Raw genomic sequence first — 23,261 nt, forward strand, 5'->3', positions numbered from 1 at the left:
GGAAGCCCCAAGTTTCAGCTGCACAGCACGCAAGTCATCCATGCACACACAAGTATCCAGTTTCTCCAAACTCCCCTCCCATCCACTCTATGACCACTTCTAGAGCATAAATTCCTACAAATAACTCCGCTATTGCTTTAGCTCACCCACTAGAGTGAAAACTCTGACTCACATAAAGACTACATTATACTCAGAGCTAGGACAGATCATTAATCATTAATCAGCCACGGGCAGCAGACCGCAGGTGATAACACACTGAACACCCACAGCTCAAGGTGTGACCTCCAGGACACACCCCCTTAGCCTCACTTCCTCTGGCTCCCCGGCCCCCTCCTCCTCCTCAGATGCCTTTCCCCTCCAATCCTCACCACCTCCTCCCCTCTCCCACTGCCTGGCAGCCCAACTCCTATCTCTTTTTTCAATCAAGTCAATGTTTTAATAACTTCTTTTTTTTTTTAATGAAGAGTTATGTTCCCTTGTGCTATAAAAGTCTGGTCAATTTCACATTTACAGATCAAAGGAAATAAATACCCAAGAAGTCAAGTTAATTTTTGCACAAAGGCTTTAACTGCTATTTCTCTTTGAGATTCAAGGGTTTCCCATACATTTCATGTGTGCTCAGTCATGTCCAACTCTTTGCGACCCCACGGACTGCAGCACGCCAGGCTTCCCTGTCCTTCATCATCTCTCGGAACTGACTCAAACTCATGTCCATCGAGTCGGTGATGCCACCCAACAATCTCATCCTCTGTCGTCCCCTTCTCCTGCCTTCAATCTTTCACAGTATCAGGTCTTTTCCAATGAGTTGACTCTTCGCATCAAGTGGCCAAACAATTGGAGCTTCAGTTTCAGCAACAGTCCTTCCAAAGAATATTCAGGATTGATTTCCTTTAGGATTGACTGTTTGATCTCCGTGCAGTCCAAGGGACTCTCAAGAGTCTTCTCCAGCAGCACAGTTTGAAAGCATCAATTCTTTGCCACTCAGCTTTCTTTATGGTTCAACTCTCTCATCCATGCATGACCTGGTAAAAACCATAGCTTTGACTAGACAGACCTTTGTTGGCAAAGTAACCTCTCTGCTTTCTAATATGCTCTCTAGGTTTGCCATAGTTTTTCTTTCAAGGAGCAAGCGGCATTTAATTTCATGGCTGCAGTCACCATCTGCAGTGATTTGGACCCCAAGAAAATAAACTCTGTCACAGTTTCCATTGTTTCCCCATCTACTTGACACACTTCCTCCCAAAGGAAGGCCACTCCAAGACATAAAGTCCTCCGTTGACTTCCACCTGCTCAAAAGCATAAACAGGTCCCTGGTGACGCAGCCCACTCCACACACACCACTCCTCCAGGCTCATCTCTCTCCACACCACCTCTGGACAGACCCAGCATAATTAAGTTCTTCAGTTGCGAGTAAATGCCATGTCTCTCTGGTCACCCAGTTTTCTTCCAAGTCTTCTCTTTCCCCTCCTCCCTCCTCTAGGGCTGGCTACCTTCTGCTCACCCTACAGGTCTGGACTTGGATATGGTTTCCTCCAAGAACCCCCATTCCGTGCCCATTCAAACACCCGATTACTCCTCTGCACTCCTAGGATGCCCTGGAGCTGACGTGCCTATGGGCTTGCCTGTAAACTCCACTCGATAGAACGTGCCAAAGACACAGGGACCCCATCACTGCACCTGCGAGAGCCAAAGGATAGGTGCTTGATGAATGTCTGATGATTTACATTTAAAGTAGACTGGTTATCTCTATTTGCACCAGTTTTCCTGCTAACAAATGGCTTCCACCTCTGGGCTATAATACACGTCATTTATACATGACTTTGGGACTTCCCTAGTGGCTCAGACAGTAAAGCATCTGCCTACAACGCAGGAGACCCGGGTTCAATTCCTGGTTCAGGAAGATCTCCTGGAGAAGCAAATGGCAACCCACTCCAGCACTCTTGCCTGGAGAATCCCATGGAGGGAGGAGCCCAGTAGGCTACAGTCTACGGGGTCACAAAGAGTCGGACATGGCTGAGCAATTTCTTCTTCTTTCTTCTTCTATAACAAATATTTTCTACCTAAGTGGGTAAACTATGAAATAACACAAAACCCATATATATATATATATATATGGAAAAACATGGAGCAGAGAGGGATTCCCAGGGAGTATAGTGGTAAAGAATCCACCTGTCAATCTGTCAATGCAGGTGATACAAGAGACATGGGTTCCATCCCCAGAGAGAAGATCCCCTGGAGGAGGAAATGGCTACCCACTCCAGTCTTCTTGTCTGGAAAATTCCATAGACAGAAGCCTGGCAGGCTACAGACCATGGGGCCACAAAGAGTCGGACACAACTGAGCACGCGTGCATGAAGCAGTTTCTGTGGAATAGCTCTTCTCTATAGAAGCCACTGGTCCATAGTCATTCAGTGAATGAATAGCTTCTTTAGTATTAAAAGTTAAGAGAGACTCCATAATCTACGGTGTTCTGTTACCCAGTTCAGGGAGGGCGAAACATGTCTTAATTCATCAAATATCCAGTTACCAAGCAGTCGTCTACTCCAAAAGATGGTTACAGATTTTAAACAATTAAAATGCATTCAGCCCTTAAGTCATACTGAGACTAAAACAGTACCGCGTTCATTCGGGAAGCCGCTTTAACACTGCGTGGTCTCTCAGGACATCAATGCCTCTTCTCCCATTTGCTCTTGAGTTTATTCAGACTTCTGCATCCATCAACCCAGCAAAACTGTCAAGTTCACCAATATCTTCCACACACTAAATACTCTGGTCAACTTTCAGCCTCTCCTTACTGGCCCACCAGCAGTACTGGGATCAGCTGATCACTCTTTCTTGTACATCACCCCCCTACACACAAATGTCCTTCTATTTACCGGCAGCGACTTGCTGGTTGCTCAACTCCTCCAGACTTGTAAAGGTGGGGATACCCCAGATTTCTTCTCTTCTTGTCTCCCTCTGCCCGATCACTGGGTGAGATCATCCATCCTCAGAGATTTTAATACCACATCATTAGCTGCTGCTACTGCTAAGTCACTTCAGTCATGTCCAATTCTGTGCGACCCCATAGACGGCAGCCCACCAGGCTCCTCTGTCCACAAGATTCTCTAGGCAAGAACACTGGAGTGGGTTGCCATTTCCTTCTCCGACATATACCCCAGTGGCCATCAAATGTCTTTCTAGTCCCAAGCTCCCCCATTAATGCACACACACACATCCAACCACCGGCTTCATTCAGCAAACCAGTAAGCACTGGATATTTCAAATCCGGATATTCCCTTAACCACCTCCTCCCACACTCTCCCACCTCTCCGTGGATGGCAACTCTGTCCTTCGAACTCCCCAGACCAAAAACATCATGGGTATTCTCTCATACCACCACTCGATTTCTTGGTAAACCCAATGGCCTTTCAGAACACCCTGGAACACCCAGAACATGGCCACCTCTTGGAACACCTGGGACACCCAGAACATGGCCACCTCTTGCAGAGGGGCCACAGCTACCACCGGGTCCCAACATCATCTTTCAGATGATTATTGCCCCAGTGTCTTTTGTTAGTATTATTGTTTTGGGGCCATGTTAGGTCTTTGTTGCTGCACGGGCTTTTCTCTGGTTGCAGAGAGCAGGGGCTACTCCCTGGTTGCAGTGAGAGGGCCTTTCATTGCAGCGGCATCTCTTGTTGCAGAGCACGGGCTCCAGGGTGCACGGGCTTCAGGAGTTGTGGCTCCTGGGCTCTAGAGCACATGCTCCATAGTTGCGGTGCATGGGCTTGGTTGCTCCACGGCATGTGGGATCTTCCCAGACCAGGGATGGAACCCGCATCTCCTGTAATGGCAGGCGGATTCTTTATCACTGATCCACTAGGGAAGCCCACCACAGTGTTTTAACTAGCTCCCTGATCCCCGCCACTTGCTCACTTCTGTCGACTCAACACAGCAACCACTGTAACCTTAAAACGTACATCTGATACCACTTTTTGGCTTCAAACCCTCCAAAGGCTCCTCAAACACAAAATTAAAGCCAAAGCATACACAACGATCCCTATGGCTCTGCACGATGTGGGCCCCCTTCTCCTCTGACCTCATCTCCTGCTGCTCTCCTCCTGGCTCCCTATGCTCGAGACACCCTGACCTCCCTGCTCCCTCCACATGCCAGGACCTGGCCCGTCTCAGAGCATCTTCCCTCTGCCAAGAACATTCTTTCACCTGTTTAGCCGAGGTGCCCACCAAAAGCATTCCCCTGGTCATCCCAGCGAACGCTGTATCCCCAACTTCCCTCTGCATCCACCTATGGGCCTGGCCAGCAGCATGTACCACACCCGTGTGCTATGAGTTTTACTAACTGTCTGACTGCCCCATTAGAACATCCGCTCCAGAAAGAGGGGAACTACACTCTCTTCTTTTCACTGCTGGACCCTCAGCTCTCAAAACAGTGCCTGTACAGGGTAGGCACTTGACACTAATCTGCTGAATGACTGCCTGGTGACTAGCTACCCTCACCAAGCCTGGTGCCAGCTAACAGGGCACTCGAGTTAACAGATGGAAAAGTTAAATGCAAAAGAGTTAGGGTTGTATTTCTCTTAACATGGCCTAGTGACACTACTTCATCCAAAACTTCATTTCCAGAGCTACACTTAATGTAAAAGACACGTGGCATCATTTCAGAATACCAGGTAGGGCAGTTAGTATTTAAAAGTCACAGTTGAGAAGTGGGCAGATTTTAAGGGAAATGTCAGGCGTGCAGAATACCAGGCAAGATGTTGTAAGAAAGATCTCCTATCATTTTATGGTGATGTTAGTCGCTCAGCTGTGTTCTACTCTTGATGATCCCATGGACTGTAACCCACTAAGCTTCTCTGGCCAGAAGGATTCTCCAGGCAAGAATACTGGAGTGGGTTGCCATTCCCTTCTCCAGGAGATCTTCCCAACCCAGGAATAGAACCTGGGTCTCCCACACTGCAGGCAGATTCTTTACTGTCTGAGCCACCAGGGAAGCCCCATCGTATTACAATGGTTCCTGTTAAGTAAAGAATCTATTAGCTTTACCTGAAACTCACAGAAAAGATCATATCTATTTCTAAGGGTTGGTAAAGCCAATGATGAATAAGAAAACAGGTCATGTCACGCCTGTGGACAGACCTGTCATCCCCTTGAGTGCCAGGCCCTGGACAAGACCTACACACCCTTGGCGCTCTTCCAGCCGCTGTAATGCAAAGGAGCCACTAATCTCAGGGAACCGGCTCCTCAACCCACACAGGAATGGCAACCAGAAACGCTGATCTCACTAAGCATTGAACAAAACTGAAGGGATTACTCTAAGATGCACTTTTTGCGCTGAGCACTGATTGTGCATCTCCACTGACATGCTGTCCTGCAGGACTCTAATCTTCTCTACTTCACTTCGTGTGCCATGTCTTAGACTGTGCCGTACCGAAATAATTCAGGGTGTCAAAATTCATGTGTATTGCATCATTTCACACTCAAGGTGGAGGACCTAAATTTCCGCTAACACTCTCCTATTTTAACACATTCCGTGTGCCAATCTGCATGATATTTACACCTCATTAAAACATGAGATGATCAGAGTGCCGCCGTGAGAGAGGGCACTGTGTTTTCTGGAGTGTTTGAATCGTGCAAGATGCTGGTCCCGTGCAAAAGATGTCTCCTCTACAAACCGGAACGGTTTTTGAGGGTGGTACCTGTAAGGTGCACTCACTCCCAAACCCGCAAAGCAGCTCTTCCCAGAATTCCACAGACCCCAGGGTGGCACTGCCATGCTAAGGCAGGGAGACACAAAGGGTCCCCTTCTCTCCGCCCCCACAAGCAACCTTGCCAAGGCTTCAGGACCACTCGTGGGCCATGCCTCTCAGCAGACCTTCCTCCCGCCCCCCTCAAGACCCCTGCTCTTACACAGGCCTCTTCAACTCTCTCCAAGAGGCCAGATCAAACGCCTCCTGGAGCAGACTCCAACCAATCCTCCGTCCAAAGCCCACCCCTCCCCAACATCCCACAGTTCACCAGCAATAGGCCTCCTTTCAAACCCCTGCATTGCTTCTCCATTATCCACTGAATTAAGAACAAACTTCCTAAAGGCCAGTGGCTCTCAAACTGTCGTTTATAACTGGTCTTTCTGTTGCTTGCACGAAGCAGAGGAACTGATACCAAAAAGGAAATCTATATATTTTTTTCATTTTAAATTTTCAAAAAGAATAAATAGTAGAAATAAACACTTAATGAAAGTTTAACAAAAGATGATCCATAATGAATATGTTTATGTATTTATATAAATACAGCCTGTATACTTACATTTATGTGGGTGTGTTTATACACACATATATATGCTATTCATTTACAAATGGACTGTTTATTTACAAAGCAAGCTGGAACGCTGAAATATCCTGAAATCTTTGTCATGAGGTTTTGTGGACTGCATTTTGGGGTGAGTGCTACCCCAGCTGAAGCACTAACCCTCCTGCTTTTCCTGTTTGTCTCCCAATTCAGAACACCGGGAAGATAGAAGACCTTGAGTAAACTGCCAACTTTTCAAATACGACCACAAAAGCCAGGAGAGAAGTTAGGAGCCAATGCCTTATTTCAGGGCATATGTTTAATTTTATACGTAAAATCTTCCTGTCAGGCACCAATACCACAAACCCAGTGGCAAAGTAAACTCAATCAAGAGAAGCCAAATTCCTATTTTCACACTGAAGAGTAATTACTCAGTGGTCTGCTGGGTTCATCAAGGCATTGGTATTCCTGGCTTAATAATACTTGTAGGGAATTACAATACTAAAATAAGAGAATTAGTTAAGTAGCAAAATGAAATTAAAGATAACAGATTTGCTAAATAATTAATGGACTGCTATGTAGCTAAGCGTATTCACATCTTATACATCTTTTTCTCACTAAGACGATTAACATCTGACCACAACTGTCCACAGGCTTCCCAGATGGCTCAGCGGTAAAGAATCCACCTGCCAATGGAGGAGACATGGGTTCAGTCCCTGGGTAGGGAAGGTCTCCTGGAGTAGGAAAAGGCAACCCACCTCGGTATTCTTGTGTGGAAAGTTCCATAGACAGAGGAGCCTGGAGGGCTATAGTCCATGGGGTCACAAAAGAGTTGGACACAACTGAGTGACTGAGTATGCAAACACAGCTGTCTACAGGAGAATCAACACTCGAGCCCATAGCCCATACCAGAAAAAACAACTGTTGACAGATTCCTAAAAACTGGAAAATGACACAAATAAAGCCAGACAGCCAGCTTCATTCGAAAACAACAAGAACAACAAAAAATCAGAAGATTCTGGAAACTGTAGGTTCATGGTCAGCAGAGACTGAGTAGCACACGTATCTTGGGGTTTACCACAGTCTCCACCACTCCCTATTACTCACTTGCCCCCATATTTCAATCTCTGACATTGCATCCAGGCCCCTGGGGGCATCTAAGTCTGCAACTCTTGTTGCAAGTCTCAGCACCACCCCTGGTCGTCAGGGTTCACTTCTGTAGCAGCTTTTTACTTCTAGATTCTCTTGGCCTTTGTCAACTGCAGGAGGGGGCTCTCAAACTCCATCTGCACTGATTCCTGTCCATGGACTAAAACAAAACAGCTTTTCACCTTGGACTGCAACATGTTTGCCACTGTTTTCTGCTTTTTCTTTCCCTCCCTGTCCTTTACAACTGCATGGCTTGTTCAAAGCCAGTGCACTCAATGAAAAAGAAAAACTATCTTCTCTCCCTCAAAGTGGAATGTGGGAGGAGGTGTCACATTCTGCTCCTGCCTGAGAACCCGGCCTGGAAATCCCACACAAAAACCTGAACAGGTGTTGCCTGACTGTAAAACATTCCCCTCATTCCGGGTTTTCCTGGGGCTGAACACTCACCTGGGTGAGGTACACAACCACAGGGTCCCCTAGGCTTGGGGTGGTGCAACTGGCTAGGAGCCCAGAGGTGCAAAGGCTTTAACCCTTCCCTGCCCACTCTGTGGAAAGGACACTTACAGACCTCGTTGCCTTGACGCACCCACTGAAATACGTAACGACTGTCCCTACTAGAAAAGTTCTCTTTCCTAATCAACCGTTATGCACTAGCCGAAAACCAACTGGAGACAAGAATTACGGAGGATGGTCTGACATACGTCATTTATGGTTCCACACAAGTGGCACACATTGGTGGTTCTCAAATTTTAGCTGGCACCAGAATCACTGACAGATTGGTTAAAACAGAGCTCCCTGCACTCCACACCCAGAGTTTCTGAATCTGTGGGTCTCTGATACGGCCTGAGAATTTACATGTCTAAGCTCTGATGTTGAAAAGGGAAGGCGAACGGATAAGCAACCAGGCCCTACTATATAGCACTGGAAATTATACTCAGTATCCTGTGATAAACCTGAATGGAAAAGAATATGAAAAAATGTGTATATACATATACCTGAGTCACTCTGTTGTACAGCAGAAATTAAATACAACATTGCAAATCAACTATACCTCACTGAATTTTTTTTTTAAACTTTACACTTAATTAAATTAAAACAGGATCCAGCTTTTAAATATATACACTTGTTTAAAACAAAAAGTAGATTGCCGTTTGGAAACACTAAAAAAAAAAAAAAAAAGAAAGTTCAAGAGCAGTGGTGACAAGACATTGAGCCACATTATGCTTACTTCTTGTAAATGTCAGGAAACAGGGACAATTGTCACAGATTTACAGGTGCTCATTAAGTATCCCAACTAAGTGGCGCAATGGTAAAGACTCTGCCGGCCAAGCAGGAGACCCAGGTTCGATCCCTGGGTTAGGAAAATGCCCTGGAGTGGTAAATGGAAACTCACTCCAGTATTCTTGCCTTGGCAATCCCATGGACAGAGAAGCCTGGTGGGCAACAGTCCACGGGGTCCCAAAGAATTGGACATGACTGAGTGACTAAGCACCAGTAAGAATTAGTGTTTCTCCACCTCCAAAAAAGAGTCTTTCTTTGCATATCAGCTTTAGCTGAGATTCTTAAACCTGGCTGAGGGGTTCAGTTCAGTCACTCAGTCAAGTCTGACTCTTTGTGACCCCATGGGCCACAGCACGCCAGGCCTCCCTGTCCATCACCAACTCCTGCAGTTTACTCAAACTCATGTCCATAGAGTCGGTGAAGCCATCCAACCAGCTTATCCTCTGTCATCCCCTTCTCCTCCAGCCTTCAATCTTTCCCAGCATCAGGTGGCCAAAGTATTGTAGTTGCAGCTTCAACATCAGTCCTTCCAATGAATATTCAGGACTGATTTCCTTTAGGATAGACTGGTTACATCTCCTTGCAGTCCAAGGGACTCACAAGAGTCTTCTCCAACACCACAGTTCAAAAGCATCAGTTCTTTGGTGCTCAGCTTTCAGTCCAACTCTCACATCCATACATGACTACTGGAAAAACCATAGCTTTGACTAGATGGACCGCTGTTGGCAAAGCAATGTCTCTGTTTTTAATATGCTGTCTAGGTTGGTCATAACTTTTCTTCCAAGGAGTAAGCATCTTTTAATTTCATGGCTGCAGTCACCATCTGCCGTGATTTTGGAGCCCAAAAAAATAAAGTCTGACACTGTTTCAACTGTTTCCCCATCTATTTGCCATGAAGTGATGGAATCAGATGCTATGATCTTAGTTTTCTCAATGTTGAGTTTTAAGCCAACTTTTTCACTCTCCTTTCACTTTTATCAAGAGGCTCTTTAGTTCCTCTTCACTTTCTGCCCTAAGGGTGGTGTCATCTGCATATCTGAGGTTACTGATATTTCTCCCAGCAATCTTGATTCCAGCTTGTGCTTCATCCAGCCCAGTATGTACTCTGCATATAAGTTAAATAAGCAGGGTGACAATATACAGCCTTGACGTATTCCTTTCCCTATTTGAAACCAGTCTGTTGTTATGTGTCCAGGTTGCTTCCTGACCTGCATACAGATTTCTCAAGAGGCAGGTCAGGTGGTCTGATATTCCCATCTCTTTCAGAATTTTCCAGTTCACTGTGATCCACACAAAGGCTTTGGCATATTCAATAAAGCAGAAATAGATATTTTTCTGGAACTCTCTTGCTTTTTCGATGATCCAGCAGATGTTGGCAATTTGATCTCCGGTTCCTCTGCCTTTTCTAAATCCAGCTTGAACATCTGGAAGTTCACAGTTCACGTACTGTTGAAGTCTGGCTTGGAGAATTTTGAGCATGACTTTACTAGCCTGTGAGATGAGTGCAATTGTGCGGTAGATTGAACAACAGTATGAAAATACCTAGGGGTGCTTGTAACCAAATCACTTCATACCATCTACCTCTGGATGTCTTACTAGCAAGGAGTATTTGTGTTTTTTATTTAATACTTATTACCAACAATTTTAGCTTCTGGTGGAGATAGTCATTTTCATAAACTCTACTCACAGCTATGTCATCTGCTCACAGAGAGTTTAAGACTCCAGTTGGAATCCAGGCTACGATGGTGCTGACGATATCAATGATGCTTCATGAAGTCTGGTCCCACTCTACACAGTAAGCTAGTTTTCCTGTTTCAAAGGTCATATTCCTGGTAGACTTTTGACCTGATTCTCTCCAAGACATGGTAATATAAAATTACTCTGAGAACACAAAAGTCTGTTCAGTTAACATAGGTTAAAGTTAGAAACTCATAAACACACACTCACTCACGAACACACACATCCACTCCTAAACCCCAAACTTCTGAATTTCCCCTCTGCTGCAAATCTCTGAAAATAGGAAATAGAATATTTCCTTTCACTGAAAGGTCTTCCTCAGGAAGGCATGATTCATATGGTCATGCTCACTGCCTTTTCTGACTGATGACACATAGGGGGGTTTCCTCTAAAAGCCTGAGAGATACCCTCCTTAAAGGGGTGGGGCTGACATCAGGTGTGTGAGGTAAAGCTTCTAGGTTATTCTAATATAAACCTGTGCTGCTGTGCTAAGTCATTTCAGTCAGGTCCAACTCATTGCAATGCTATGGACCATAGCCCACCAGGCTCCTCTGTCCATGGAATTCTCCAGGCAAGAATACTGGAGTGGGTTGCCATTCCCTTCTCCAGAGGATCTCCCCAACACAGCGAGCGAACCCACGTCTCTCATGTCTCCTGCACTGGCAGGTGGATTCTTTACCATTAATGCCAGCTGGGGAGCCCCAGTATAAACGTGTGCTGTGCTGTGCTTAGTCGCTCAGTCGAGTCCAATTCTGTGTGACCCCCATGGACTATAACCCACCAGGCTCCTCTGTCCATGGGATTCTCCAGGCAAGAATACTGGAGTGGGTTGCTGTGCCCTTCTCCAGAGGATCTTCCCAGGGATCAAACCCGGATCTCCTGCATTACAGGTGGATTCTTTACCATCTAAGCCACCAGGGAAGCCCATGAATATTGGAGTGGGTAGCCTATCCCTTGTCCAGGAGATCTTCCTGACCCAGGGATCGAACTGGGGTCTCCTGCATTGCAGGCGGATTCTTTACCAGCTGAGCCACCAGGGAAGCCTCAGTATAAACCTACTGACCTTCAATTCTCTCCCACTCACTCCTTCCCTGTTGATAAGTGATGCATTGCGTTTTTTTTAAAAAATGTGTTCAACTCTCACCTGTTGAAAATGTCTCAAAATACGATCTGCTCAATCAAAAATACGGTGACTCAATTTCCTAAAGTAAAATTATGATAGTCTTTTAATGGAGCAAAATATTTTTCATTAGATCTATCGACTGGTTCCTTTGACTCAACTATTTTCAAGTTTTCATACAAAAAGCTTTCTGATTTTTACAACCTACTGAATTCTAAGGAACTGTTTTGCTCCAGTAAACACAACTGCCTCTGCCCTCCTGATCCCAGGTTAAAAACTGTTCAATCAGTCATTTGATGTCAAAGAAAACAAACTAGGCTAAGTCCACTTTCACAAAAACCCTATTCATAGATGAATAAACAGCCTCGAAACTGTAGCTCCCAGCAAAATGTGCCAGAAGAGAACAATGACGTGAACAAAGCTTGTGAACGCAGAGAGAAGGGCTGCACCCTCTCTTTTAAATGACAAGAGAGTAATCAGGATGAGGGGCGGGGAAGGGGAGCTCTTAACCCTGGTAGAGAAGGGGGAAAAAAAGAGTCTACGGCCCAGCTTCAAAGATAATTTTTAAATTATCCAGATGTGATGTTACCAGTGAACCAACTATACCTAGAACTTGGCTTCTCAGATGCTGGAGTCACCAATACCTTCACCCAAGATAGTAATAACATTATCTCCAGAAGATCGCAGTGCCTTCCAGCAGGGCTCACTGAACTCACTTCTGCCTTGAGAATCCAGATCAGATCATGTCACTCCCCTGCCTTCCATAGTAACTAGAAAATATCGCAAATGCCTAAGACCTGTAAGGCCCTCCGTGATCTGACCGCTGTGTCTCTCTCTCGCCCCAACCCCATCCAGCACAGCCCCACTGTCCTTGCTCTTCATGACTTCACTGTGCTTCTGCTCCTCAAGCTCATTTGCACCTCAGGGCCTCTGCATGGCTGTTCCTTGGCCTACAATGGTCCTCCCCCTAATTTTCCAGTGACTGGTTCCTTCTTGCCTTTCATACCCAAGGATCATCTTCTCAGAGGAAGACACCATCCAAAGAAGCCTACCAACCAGTCATGCTCCTTCACTTCTCTGCTTCTCTCTCTCCTCGGCGTGCATTACGACTGGATATTTTCCTGTTCATCTGCTTTGTTTTGGTGCTGGCTTTGTTATTGCTGTTTGTCATCCCTACTTCTACCACATTAAAGCGGGCACCCAGCTGGATCCCTGCACCTAAAACACAGATGGATCTCCAGCACCTTGGAACAGGAGGTGCTAAGTTCCACAATGCCTGGAACTCAGTAGGTCCTCAGCAATCAGCTATTGAGTGAGCGAAATTCTCTTTTTGCTCAGCATGGAATTTGACATCAAGGAAAGTGTTCTTCCTGAGCCCTCTCCAAGAGAGCCACGACTAAACCTTTCCATGGAACCACCTTCCTACAGGACATGCTCAATTATTCAGTCATGACCAACTCTGAAACCCCTTGGATTTCAGCCCACCAGGCTCATCTGTCCACGGGATTTTCCAGACAAGAATACTGGAGTGGGTCGCCACTTCCTCCTCCAAGGGATCTTCCCAACCCAGGGATCAAACCCGCGCCTCCTGCGTCCCTGTGTTGGCAGGTAGATTCTTTACCATTAAGCCACCTGGGAAGCCCCCTACAGGACACACAAGGTCCCCAAAGGAAGTGAGAGAAAAGTGCCCAAGGAATTAATGAGGAGAAGTCAGAGAATGAAGCTAACTCCCCACCTATCTATCAACACAGAGGAGGATGGAACTGTCATAAATTATTAGTAAACGTGAAAGATGACGATCAGTCACAACAGAATAAAATATTTAAGCAATGGGCTTCCCTGTGGCTCAGATGGTAAAGCGTCTGCCCGCAATGGGGGAGACCCGGGTTCGATCCCTAGGTCAGGAAGATCCCCTAGAGAAGGAAATGGCAACCTACTCCAGTACTCTTGCCTGAAAAACTCCATGGACTGTCTGCTGAGGAGCCTGGTAGCCAACAGTCTACGGAGTCGCAAAGAGTCAGACACAACTGAACAACTTTCACTTCACTAACCCAATTATAGTACATATTAACCTGGGGGCTCAGACGGTAAAAGCACCTGCGTACAATGCGGGAGACCTGGATTCAATCCCTGGGTCCGGAAGATCCCCTGGAGAAGGAAATGGCAACCCACTCCAGTATTCTTGCCTGGAAAATCCCATGGACGGATGGAAGAGCCTGTTAGGCTACAGTCCATGAGGTGGCAGAGTCAGAGAGGACTGAGTGACTTCACTTTCACTATTATGAATGAATCAGTAACAAGTTTGTGAACACAAATATGCCATGCATTATGCAAAATGCCTTCTTCACATTACCTCTTTTAATTCTAACAAAAACGTTGTGAGTTAATTAGCAGTCCCATTACACAGATAAGAAAACTCAGGCAAGCTTCAGGAAGATAAGATACTCAGCCAAGCTTTTAAGTCAGTTACTGTCAAATACAGAATCTGAATCCAGCTCTATTTTATTCCAAACCATGCATATTATTCACCAGGCCTGATCTCTCCCATAGCAGTTACAATGAAAAAGCTGTGGAGAATCAAAGGCAAGCAGGAAATGAAGCCATAAAAATCACAGGTGCTGCTGAAGAAAGTTAAATGTATGGCTGGATGGATGGATGCGGCCCATCAAATAAAAATGTTAATTGTAGCAGACCAAAAAAAACCTAACGTATGACACTCAAAATAAAATAAAAATCAGACTAAGAGAGTCAAAAAGTGAAATGATTCATCCCATTACGGAGCTGCATTCTGAAACAATACAACACAGTCAACAAACTGCAATAAAAATAAGTCCCTGGCAAGAAGTGCCTGAAACACTAAAAGGTCAGGCCCAAAATATGTAGGGTTCTGCTCAAGCTGTGAAATAAAAAAAGAAAGAAGGAAAGAGAAAGAAAAGGAATGTATCCCATGAGTGGAAACCCTAAAGGGATCCTCAGGAAATACAAAAGTCCACAGTTCTTTGAAGTTGCCCCTCCCACCACTTGTTGATGGAGAGAGAATGAAAAGCACCATCCTGGCCAGAGGAGGTGCAGGGGCTGCACAGAACAATAGAACATGAAGTCTGCGGGGCCTGGCCTTCTGACCTGGGACAACTCATTTCACATCCGAAGCCTCTCTCCTCATCTATGGTAGAGGGATACCTTCACTGTGCCCCTCTGGGGCTTGTGAAAATGTCAGAGGAGCACAAATATGGAAGAGCTCATCTAAATAAAGTCTGCTTTAAAGCCGAGCTAATGGCTAAGCCTGGAGAAGGAAGTGGCAACCCACTCCAGTACTCTTACCTAGAGAATCCCGCGGACAGAGGAGCCTGGTAGGCTGCCGTCCATGGGGCTGCACAGAGTCGGACACGACTGAAGCGACTTAGCATGCATGCATGCATTGGAGAAGGAAATGGCCACCCACTCCAGTGTTCTTGCCTGGAGAATCCCAGGGACATAGGAGCCTGGTGGGCTGCCATCTATGGGGTCCCACAGAGTCGGACACGACTGAAGCGACTTAGCAGCAGCAGCAGCAATGGCTAAGCCAGGGCTTAAAACCCCAGAAACCTCACAAAACGAAAGCAAAGAGGAAAAGGAGGTGAGAACACAGACGTCCCGGAGCTGGAACACAGCAGGCTAGGAATGGACAAACGTCGAGGTGGTGACACGGAAGCAGCGAGACCGAAGAGAAGCGCCCGCAGCTTTCTGCAATGACGTGAAGCAAAAGGGAGGTGAGCAGGTGCAGCGTGAACAATCTCCAACGACACAGAGCTCAGACACCTGGCCTCCATGTGCTTCCAAATTCTGAGACCTGCCCTGAAATGACATTCAGTGTCATTTTCCAGCAACAAAGAAGTCTCCCTTCAAAATCATCTAAGTTTGGTGAACCTGGTGCAGTCGCAGACGGTACGGCCCAGTGATTGGCCAAAAGGCCATCTTATCTCCGAGTCCACCTGAGGATCTTAAGAGCACACTTCAAGCATACACACCCACAGTCACCCCTGGACACCCTTCCTACTACTTATTTTTTAAAAAATAATAATTAGGAAAAAAATGTTGTTATGAGAAAGCTTCACGTCCCAGGAAATATGGAAGAAAGCTCAAGAGAAATGTCTCATTCAGTTTGCAGAGAAGCACCTGATGCTGTTGCTAGGTGGCGCTTATAAACATAAACACACACTCTAAGATTGCTTTTCTGCTTTAACTAGTGGCCAAGTCAAGCACCTTGAAGTTAAGTGTCATCCCTAGGGAACTTAAATAAAACAGATGGAGCCCAAGTCCGATCAGACAGCGGTACCTACCAGTGAAGGGAGAAAAAGCGTTTGCAGTGGCTGCTAGAACAGAGCTTTCCAGCCGCACTGAGCACACGGATCACCAGGGCCTCTTGTTAAAATGCAGATTCTGAGTCAGCAGGCTTGTAGCTTCTGCATCTCTAACAAGCTCCCGGGTGATGCGGGTGCCACGAGTCTTGGACTAGGCGCCAGACAGGGGTCCAGAGTCCAAAGCAAGAGCCAGTCCTAACACCATGGTCACTGGAAGTCCAGTTACTACAAGAAAACAGTTGAGAAAATACGGTTGGAACTTGTTTACCCAAAGAGGGCGCATGACATTGGCAAGAAGCACCTATTATCACACGGCAAACTAAGAATCTTCCCCTGATTAGTGATGTTGAGCATCTTTTCATATACTTGCTGGACATCTGTGTGAGTTTTGTCACTTTTTATTATTTCTGATTTTAGTATTTTTAAAAGAAATTTGCCTAAGATGAATTAATAGTCTTTCATATGCTTTTTTCTAATATTTTTAAGTTTACTCTTCTTAATTAAGCTTTAGTACACCTAGAATTTACTTTGCACATAGGATGCAACAGTACTGTTATGAGTATAATATGTAGAGAATTTAATATAATATCAACTTAGAAAAAGCCAGTGGGGGAGGGGGCAGGAAACAAGAACCTTCTTAACCAGCTACAAGTCGCACCCTGGGTCCTCTGCATGCTCGGCAGAGAAATCTCCATGACACCGACTGGTGTCCCTGAATGGTAAGAATCAACCTTTTGACAGACAAGGTTGCTCAGAGAGAACAATTTATGTCCTGGAGCTATAGGATAAAAGAGGAGAGGAAGCAATAAAAACAGTGAGTAGTAATATAAGAGCTTACATAAGCTCATACAGGCAGAGGAGATACAAACCCAGAGTCTGATTCCACAGCCCCTACTCTCTAAGTTCCAATACCTGGCATAAGCCACAGAAGTGATGCAATAATGGAGCAGAGAAAGGCGTTTAGAGCATCACCGCCTATCAGCATGGGACCAAACACTCCATCTCTCTGCTTTAGTTTCCTTGTCTTTACTATGGGCTAATAATAGTTCATACACCTCTCTGGGTCTTCTGAGGATGAAATGAGGAAGTCTAAATGAAATACGTGGCCCACTGTCTGATATATAATAAATGCTTCAAGGAATGTTTTTCTATTATTATGATTAAGAACACTCTATGGCTGGAGTCCAGGAGAGAGAACTGGCAAGAAATTGGAATAAAGCAAAAAGTTCTTGACCCATGGCCAAATGGTAGACCTACAGCTGCCAAAAGAAAAGGACCTTCCTTTTTCAGTGACCCTAGAAGCTAAAGGAAGAAGACCCAGCTAACTGGAACCAGGATGATAAAGAGCCTGGGATCCTGATGGCACCACAAAGCCCCCATGAGTCCTAAATTCCCTATCCCCAGACTTCTTTTACAAGGAAAAACCAAAACTCATTTGGTTAGTCCACCAAAAACTGGGTTTTGTGTTACACACAGCTGACCTTTTGCTTGCCTGATACGTGTTATTATAAAAGCTCATTTGCTTTGCAAAATCCTTTACCAAATCATCTGGAAGGCATGGTGCCATGAAACGATGAATTGGTATGACTTACAAATAACTTTCCTGATACACACAGAATAGGCAGAATAAGACACGCCCAGCAGGTGAGTCTCCCGCAGGAACACATGATAGAGAACTCATGGTGGGGCTTCTGACATTCCCCTCCTCAGTATGGCAAAGATGCTGCCAGTCCTCCACGGGTGACCCTGGGAAGAACCTCCTGAGAAGATGGAAGGAAACAAGGCCAACCCGTCTGTGGTCAAACACTTCTCAGCTGTGTGCCAATGGTCAGGGTACTTAACTTGCCTGTGCCTTGGTGTTCTCAATTGCAAAATGGAAATGACAGCTCCTGCCTCAAAAGGTGCTTACGTATTTAAGTGAGCTAACACATGTACAATGCTTAGACCTGCGCTAACACTCACTGAGGATCTGCTGACATTATGGTACAGTTTCCCTGGTGGCTCAGATGTTAAAGAATCTGCCTGCAATGCGGAAGACCCAGGTTCGATCCCTGGATTGGGAAGATCCCCTGGAGAAGGGAATGGTAACCCACTCCAGTACTCTTGCCTGGAGAACTCCATGGACAGAGGAGCCTGGGGGACTACAGTCCATGGATGTGCAAAGAGTCAGACACGACTGAGCGACTAACACTTTCGGTTCATTTCACTTCACTACTAATATTGCAACACTGCTGGTGGTAGTGCTGCTGCTGCTGCTGCTAAGTCACTTCAGTCGTGTCCGACTCTGTGTGACCCCATAGATGGAAGCCCACCAGGCTCCCCTGTCCCTGGGATTCTCCAGGCAAGAACACTGGAGTGGGTTGCCATTTCCTTCTCCAATGTGCGAAAGTGAAAAGTGAAAGTGAAATCACTCAGTCGTGTCCGACCCTTAGCAACCCCACGGACTGCAGCCCACCAGGCTCCTCCATCCACGGGATTTTCTAGGCAAGAGTACTGGAGTGGCTTGCCATTTTAACAAATAAAAATAGTAACAATAATAAAAACCAGATGAAACGCTTCATTCTGTAGACATCAACCTTTTTCCTAATGTATGCATCTGCCTAATAACATCAGCATGAAAGCAAGCGGGAGATTGTGGTTGGACTTAAGTTTTAAATTTAAGGCTTTCCCCAGTGCTCACCATCACCGCTGCCACACTCATGCGATGCCAAGAGTGGTAAAGTCTACACGAAGAGCTGCTTATCAGTAGGATGTATTTATAAAATGGGGGTTGGGTAGAAAGGTTAACAAAGACAGCTAAAAATAGTCCTATAAGCAAACAAGTTTGCATAAGGCAACAGTTCATTAAAAAGTCAATACTTTCACATCATGACTCTTGAGAAATATTCAAGTAATGTGTCACACAACTTGGGAAAATGTAGCCTGTTGTCTAAGAGTTGGCTACACACTTGCTCTTTTTATCTTTTCTAGATTCTAACACAGAAAGTATCCGGGTCACTCTATGGGGCTGCACTTAAGGGTCTAAAGGGCACAAGCATTTTGTATAAAGTTGCCATGTAGTCACCACAGGTATGTACCCTAATCAGCACCCAGTGCTCCAGACATCAAGACACTGAAAACGGAACCACCCATAACTGCTCTTGCGGGCCAATAGGAAACTTTCCCTTAGTGAAAGCAGTCTCAACTAAGTCACATCAAGGCAGCAGGATCCCAAAAGCAGTTTAATCTGCTCTGCCTTTTAAACAAGCATAACAGACTGTGAATTTACACTTCTCTCCCAATCCCAAGAGGGACCAAAAAAAAAAAAAAGACAAAAATCTTGAGGGTGTGAAGACCTCACTCCAAAAGCCCCGTGTGCCTGTTACTGCTTTTCTGGTTGTACATTATCAGGTAGGCTGGCAACTGCTCAGGAAAGCCAAAGAGTAGTAAGTTTAACCCTTTCTTTCAATCCGGCACAATACTGTCCAAGGAAATATAATGGGAGCTGCACGAGTCAGCCGCTTGTGTAACTTTACATTTCCCAGGAGCCACCTTTCAGAAGTTAAAAATACACAGGTGAAATTAACTTCAGTAATAAACTTCATTTACCCCCAATGTCAAAATACTATCATTTCAACATGTAATGAGTATAAGAAAAACTAGTAATGAGATAGCTTATATGCTGTTTTTCACCCTAGTGTGTATTTCACACTTACAGCACAGGGCAATTCCGACCAGCCATACGTCAAGGGCCCAAGGCCCATGAGTGACTACTGGCTACCATATTAGACAGAGCAGCTCTCCAGATCAAAAACTGATGTCATCAATGTTCTAGGTTGCTTCTCTGATGGACACAATAGTAAAATAGATCAACCAACTCAGACCAGGCAAGTCGCTAGACAAGGGACCTAGTAGTATCTTGGATTGGGGAACACATCCCATTTCAAATAGCATCTGGGTCTCTACAGATTTTATGTTTTATATCAAGCACGGACATTGGTCCCTGGACAAACCTCTTCTCAGGACAGAATGTATCCTGTCCCTTCTCCCAGAATGAATGGTCAGACATGCCCCCCACTGACATCCCGCATCTCCCACACGTCTGGGACACCCCACTGCACGTGATCTGTGTGTACTTGGCAGGCGGCAGAAATGAGATGCGGATGACCGGTGTTGGAGATGCTGCAGCCATGGGTGAGACAGAAAGATGACCTGATCTTACCCGCGTTACCTACCTCTCGGGCTTACGGATGACCAAGGGCAATAAGAGAGACAGCTCTTAGCCAGCTGTAAAGCGCTACACAATTCTAGTTATTATTACTGAGAAAGGACACCGTTCCTCGCCTGAAAGAGCAGACAGAAGAAAGAAAACAAAACAGTAACTTGACACAGAGAGAGGCTGAGCTGGTGGGGGGTGTTGAACCCACGAAAACACGGGTTGCTCTTGGCGGACCCATTCTCTTGAAAGGGTTCATAGAGGCTTGAGGAACTCTATCACTTTTGTTCGAAATCGTGGGAGGCACTTAACAGTAAGAGTGACAGCTCAGAGTCCAAGTCCCCAGCCTTGGTCCAGCACTCGCGGCCTCTCCAACTCTGGGCCTGTCCTCGTCCCCAAAGACGGCGTAACTCGGGATAATGGTTCCAAACAGACTTCTTCCCAGGGTTTAAATGTGGCCTAAGACTGCGGCGCCAGCGGGGGGTACTGGCGCCTTCCCGGAGCAAAAGTCACCGAGTCCCGGGGAGTCTGGCTCCAGGCTTCTCGCCGGCGCGAATGCCTCAGTGTTGGCTCTGGTGCTGCCTTGTCTCCTCCAACAAAAACAGAGGCTCGCCGGGTCGCGGGAGTCTCCCTGTACCTGTCCAACCGCCTCATCACGCTGCGAACTGCTCTGGGCAGGCGGCGTTTTTACGAGGTCCGAGGGGAGTCGCCCACACAAAGGCGCCTTGTGCTTCTGCGCTCCCGGGTGGGCGGCCGGGCCGCCGGGCACCGCACCCCGACAGGGCAGGACCGGCGCCCCGGCCCGACATCCGCGCCCCCAACCCTCACCCTCCATTCAAAGGCCGCCCGTACCCCCCGGGTTTAAAGATGAGGCTGCCCTCGGCTGGCTACAACCCGCACCCCCGAAAGCGGGCACCAGAGCGACAGGCGCAGAGAAGTTTGCAGGCTCACCGCGCTGCGCTCTCAAAAGCTTCTCGCCGGCAGAAGGGGCTGAGCGCCACCCCCGACCCGATCCCTGCTTCCCGCCGTACCGATCCCCCGGGCTGGAGACGCCGGGGGACCCCCAGGCTCGCTCACCTCTAGTCCAGTCCACCACTTGTTTGGGGCTCCACTTGGTCACGGGTTCCATGGTGGAGGGCCGGGCACCCAGCGGGGCTGGAGTCGGCGGTGAAGTCCTGCTGTCCGCTCGCGCTGTCCCCTCCCGGGAGGGCGCGCCCCGCGGCCGGTCCCCGCGCCCGAGCGCCCTGTCAAGGCTGCATGGCCGCCGCCGTCAGCTGGGCATCCCAGCGCGGCGCGGCCCGGGCGGCGCGGCCCGCTCCCCGGCGCACCGGACAGCGGCGCGGCTCCTCCTCCGGCTGCCCCGGTCCAGCTGCAGCTCCTCCTCCTCGTCCCCCGCGGCCGGGACCCCAGACACAGCTGCCGCTCCTAGGCGACGGCCGCTGCGGGAACGCGGGGCAGGGAGTCCAGATTCCCCCGGCCTCGGCTCCGAGCGCGGGACCTTTCCGCCGCCCGCTCTGCGCCCCCCGGGCTCGCACCGCTGCCTCCGGTTCCCGGGCCGCGCGCTCGGCTCCCGGGCCAGCTCCTCCTCTAGGCGGCTGAGCTCTCCGGGGTCCCCGATCCTCGTGCGCCGGCGTCCGGAGCCTTCCCGCCCGCAGGTCCCTCCTCCTGCGCCTCCCGGGAGGGCCGCACCGGGGCGGGGAGGAGCGCAGAGACCGCGCGCTCGGGTTACAAAGTTCCAGCTCCCGGCGGCGAGCGCCGAATAACAGAGGGGGCGGGGCCGGACACCCGGCGAACCGCGCCGGAGGGGCGGGGCCGCCCGGGTCGGCGACTCCGGTTACTTTCGCCCTGGAAACCTGCGTTCGCTCACCCGGAGTGGTCCCCGGTGACTTTCCTTTTCAGGGGGCGCACTGTAGACGCGCGTGCATCCTGGAGAGCCCGTTGGACTTGGGGGAGGCCAGGGTCCTATTTAGTACCAGTTCAGTTTGTCTGGCTGTGAGCAGCAGTACAATGAAAAATAATAAAGTCAAAAACTAAAGTTCAGATCTCCGAGTTTAGGTGTTCTGCGTCAATATTGCTCAGCGATCCAGACCTCCTCCTTTTACATTTCTTTAGGGAAAATTATTTTATTTATATCTTGGATGGCAGTTTAACTCACTGCTCTTCTATAAATTTATTGAAGTATGGTTGATCTACCATGTATTAATTTCTGTTGTGTGGTGCCATGGTAAAGAACGTGCCTGTCAATACAGGAGACACAGGACACTCTGGTTCGATTCCTGGGTGGGGAAGATTCTCTGGAGGAGTAAATGGCAACCCACTCCAGTATTCTTGCCTGAAAAATAATGGACAGAGGAGCTTCGCTGGGTACAGCCCATGGGGTTGCAAAAAGTCGGACATTACTGAGCACACACATGCAAGCAGTTTCTACTGTACAGCAAAGTGATTCAGTTGTACATGTATGTACATTCTTTTTCATATTCTTTTCCACTGTAGTTAATCCCAGGACGTTGAACATAGTTCCCTGTGCTATACGGACGGTAGGCTCTTGCTTACCCATTCTGCGTATAATAGTTTGCATCTGCTGATCCCAAGCGCCCAATCTATTCCTCTTCCACCTCCTCACACCTGGGCAACCACAAGTCTGTGTCTGTAACTCACTCCTCTTTCAACGCTGTTGCAATATCTCAACTTCGAAACTAAAATGAATCATAAAAACTGGTTGCGTTTAGCGTTCTGTATTGCTGTATTGTAATACTCATATTTGCGGAGAGAGCTAATGCACATTTGAATTAGTCATCAATCGTGAAGGGAAAGTTCTTAGCCAGCTCTTTAAAAAAAAAAAAAAAAAAGGCCTGTGCACAGTGTCAGGGGCTGACAGAGCGCCCTTTCACTTTCACGGACTCCGTCTGAGGCCAGAGTTAACCCGGAATAGGGAGGAAATCCTAAATTCGAATATCTACCTCTCCTCCCTCAAGTCCCACTGCACCGCCCCCCACCCCACCCCAGCCCCTGTGTTCTCCACCTCCCACTCACAGAGATTCTTTGGCACTTAGTGATTCTTACCTTCAATTGCATTATTCATTTACATCTTCCCCTTGGAGACTGGTAACTCCTGGGGTGGGGGGGCAGAACTTACCTGATGTAGAGCTTT

General features: G+C 47.4%; 1 protein-coding gene across 1 annotated transcript in view; it reads right to left on the minus strand.

Annotated features, from left to right (window-relative positions):
• CNKSR3 (CNKSR family member 3) overlaps nt 1-21,840 on the minus strand; it is a 103,178-nt gene extending 81,338 nt beyond the window's left edge. The window contains exon 1 of the mRNA XM_055432845.2: nt 21,188-21,840. Within this exon, the coding sequence (XP_055288820.1) occupies nt 21,188-21,239 (52 nt within the window). The 5' untranslated portion in view covers nt 21,240-21,840. The remainder of the gene's footprint in view (nt 1-21,187) is intronic.
• Between the last annotated feature and the right edge of the window lie 1,421 nt (nt 21,841-23,261).

The sequence above is a fragment of the Moschus berezovskii genome, chromosome 10 (assembly GCF_049115385.1).
Source record: "Moschus berezovskii isolate FMDL1 chromosome 10, NW_MosBer_1.0, whole genome shotgun sequence".
Taxonomy (NCBI): domain Eukaryota; kingdom Metazoa; phylum Chordata; class Mammalia; order Artiodactyla; family Moschidae; genus Moschus; species Moschus berezovskii.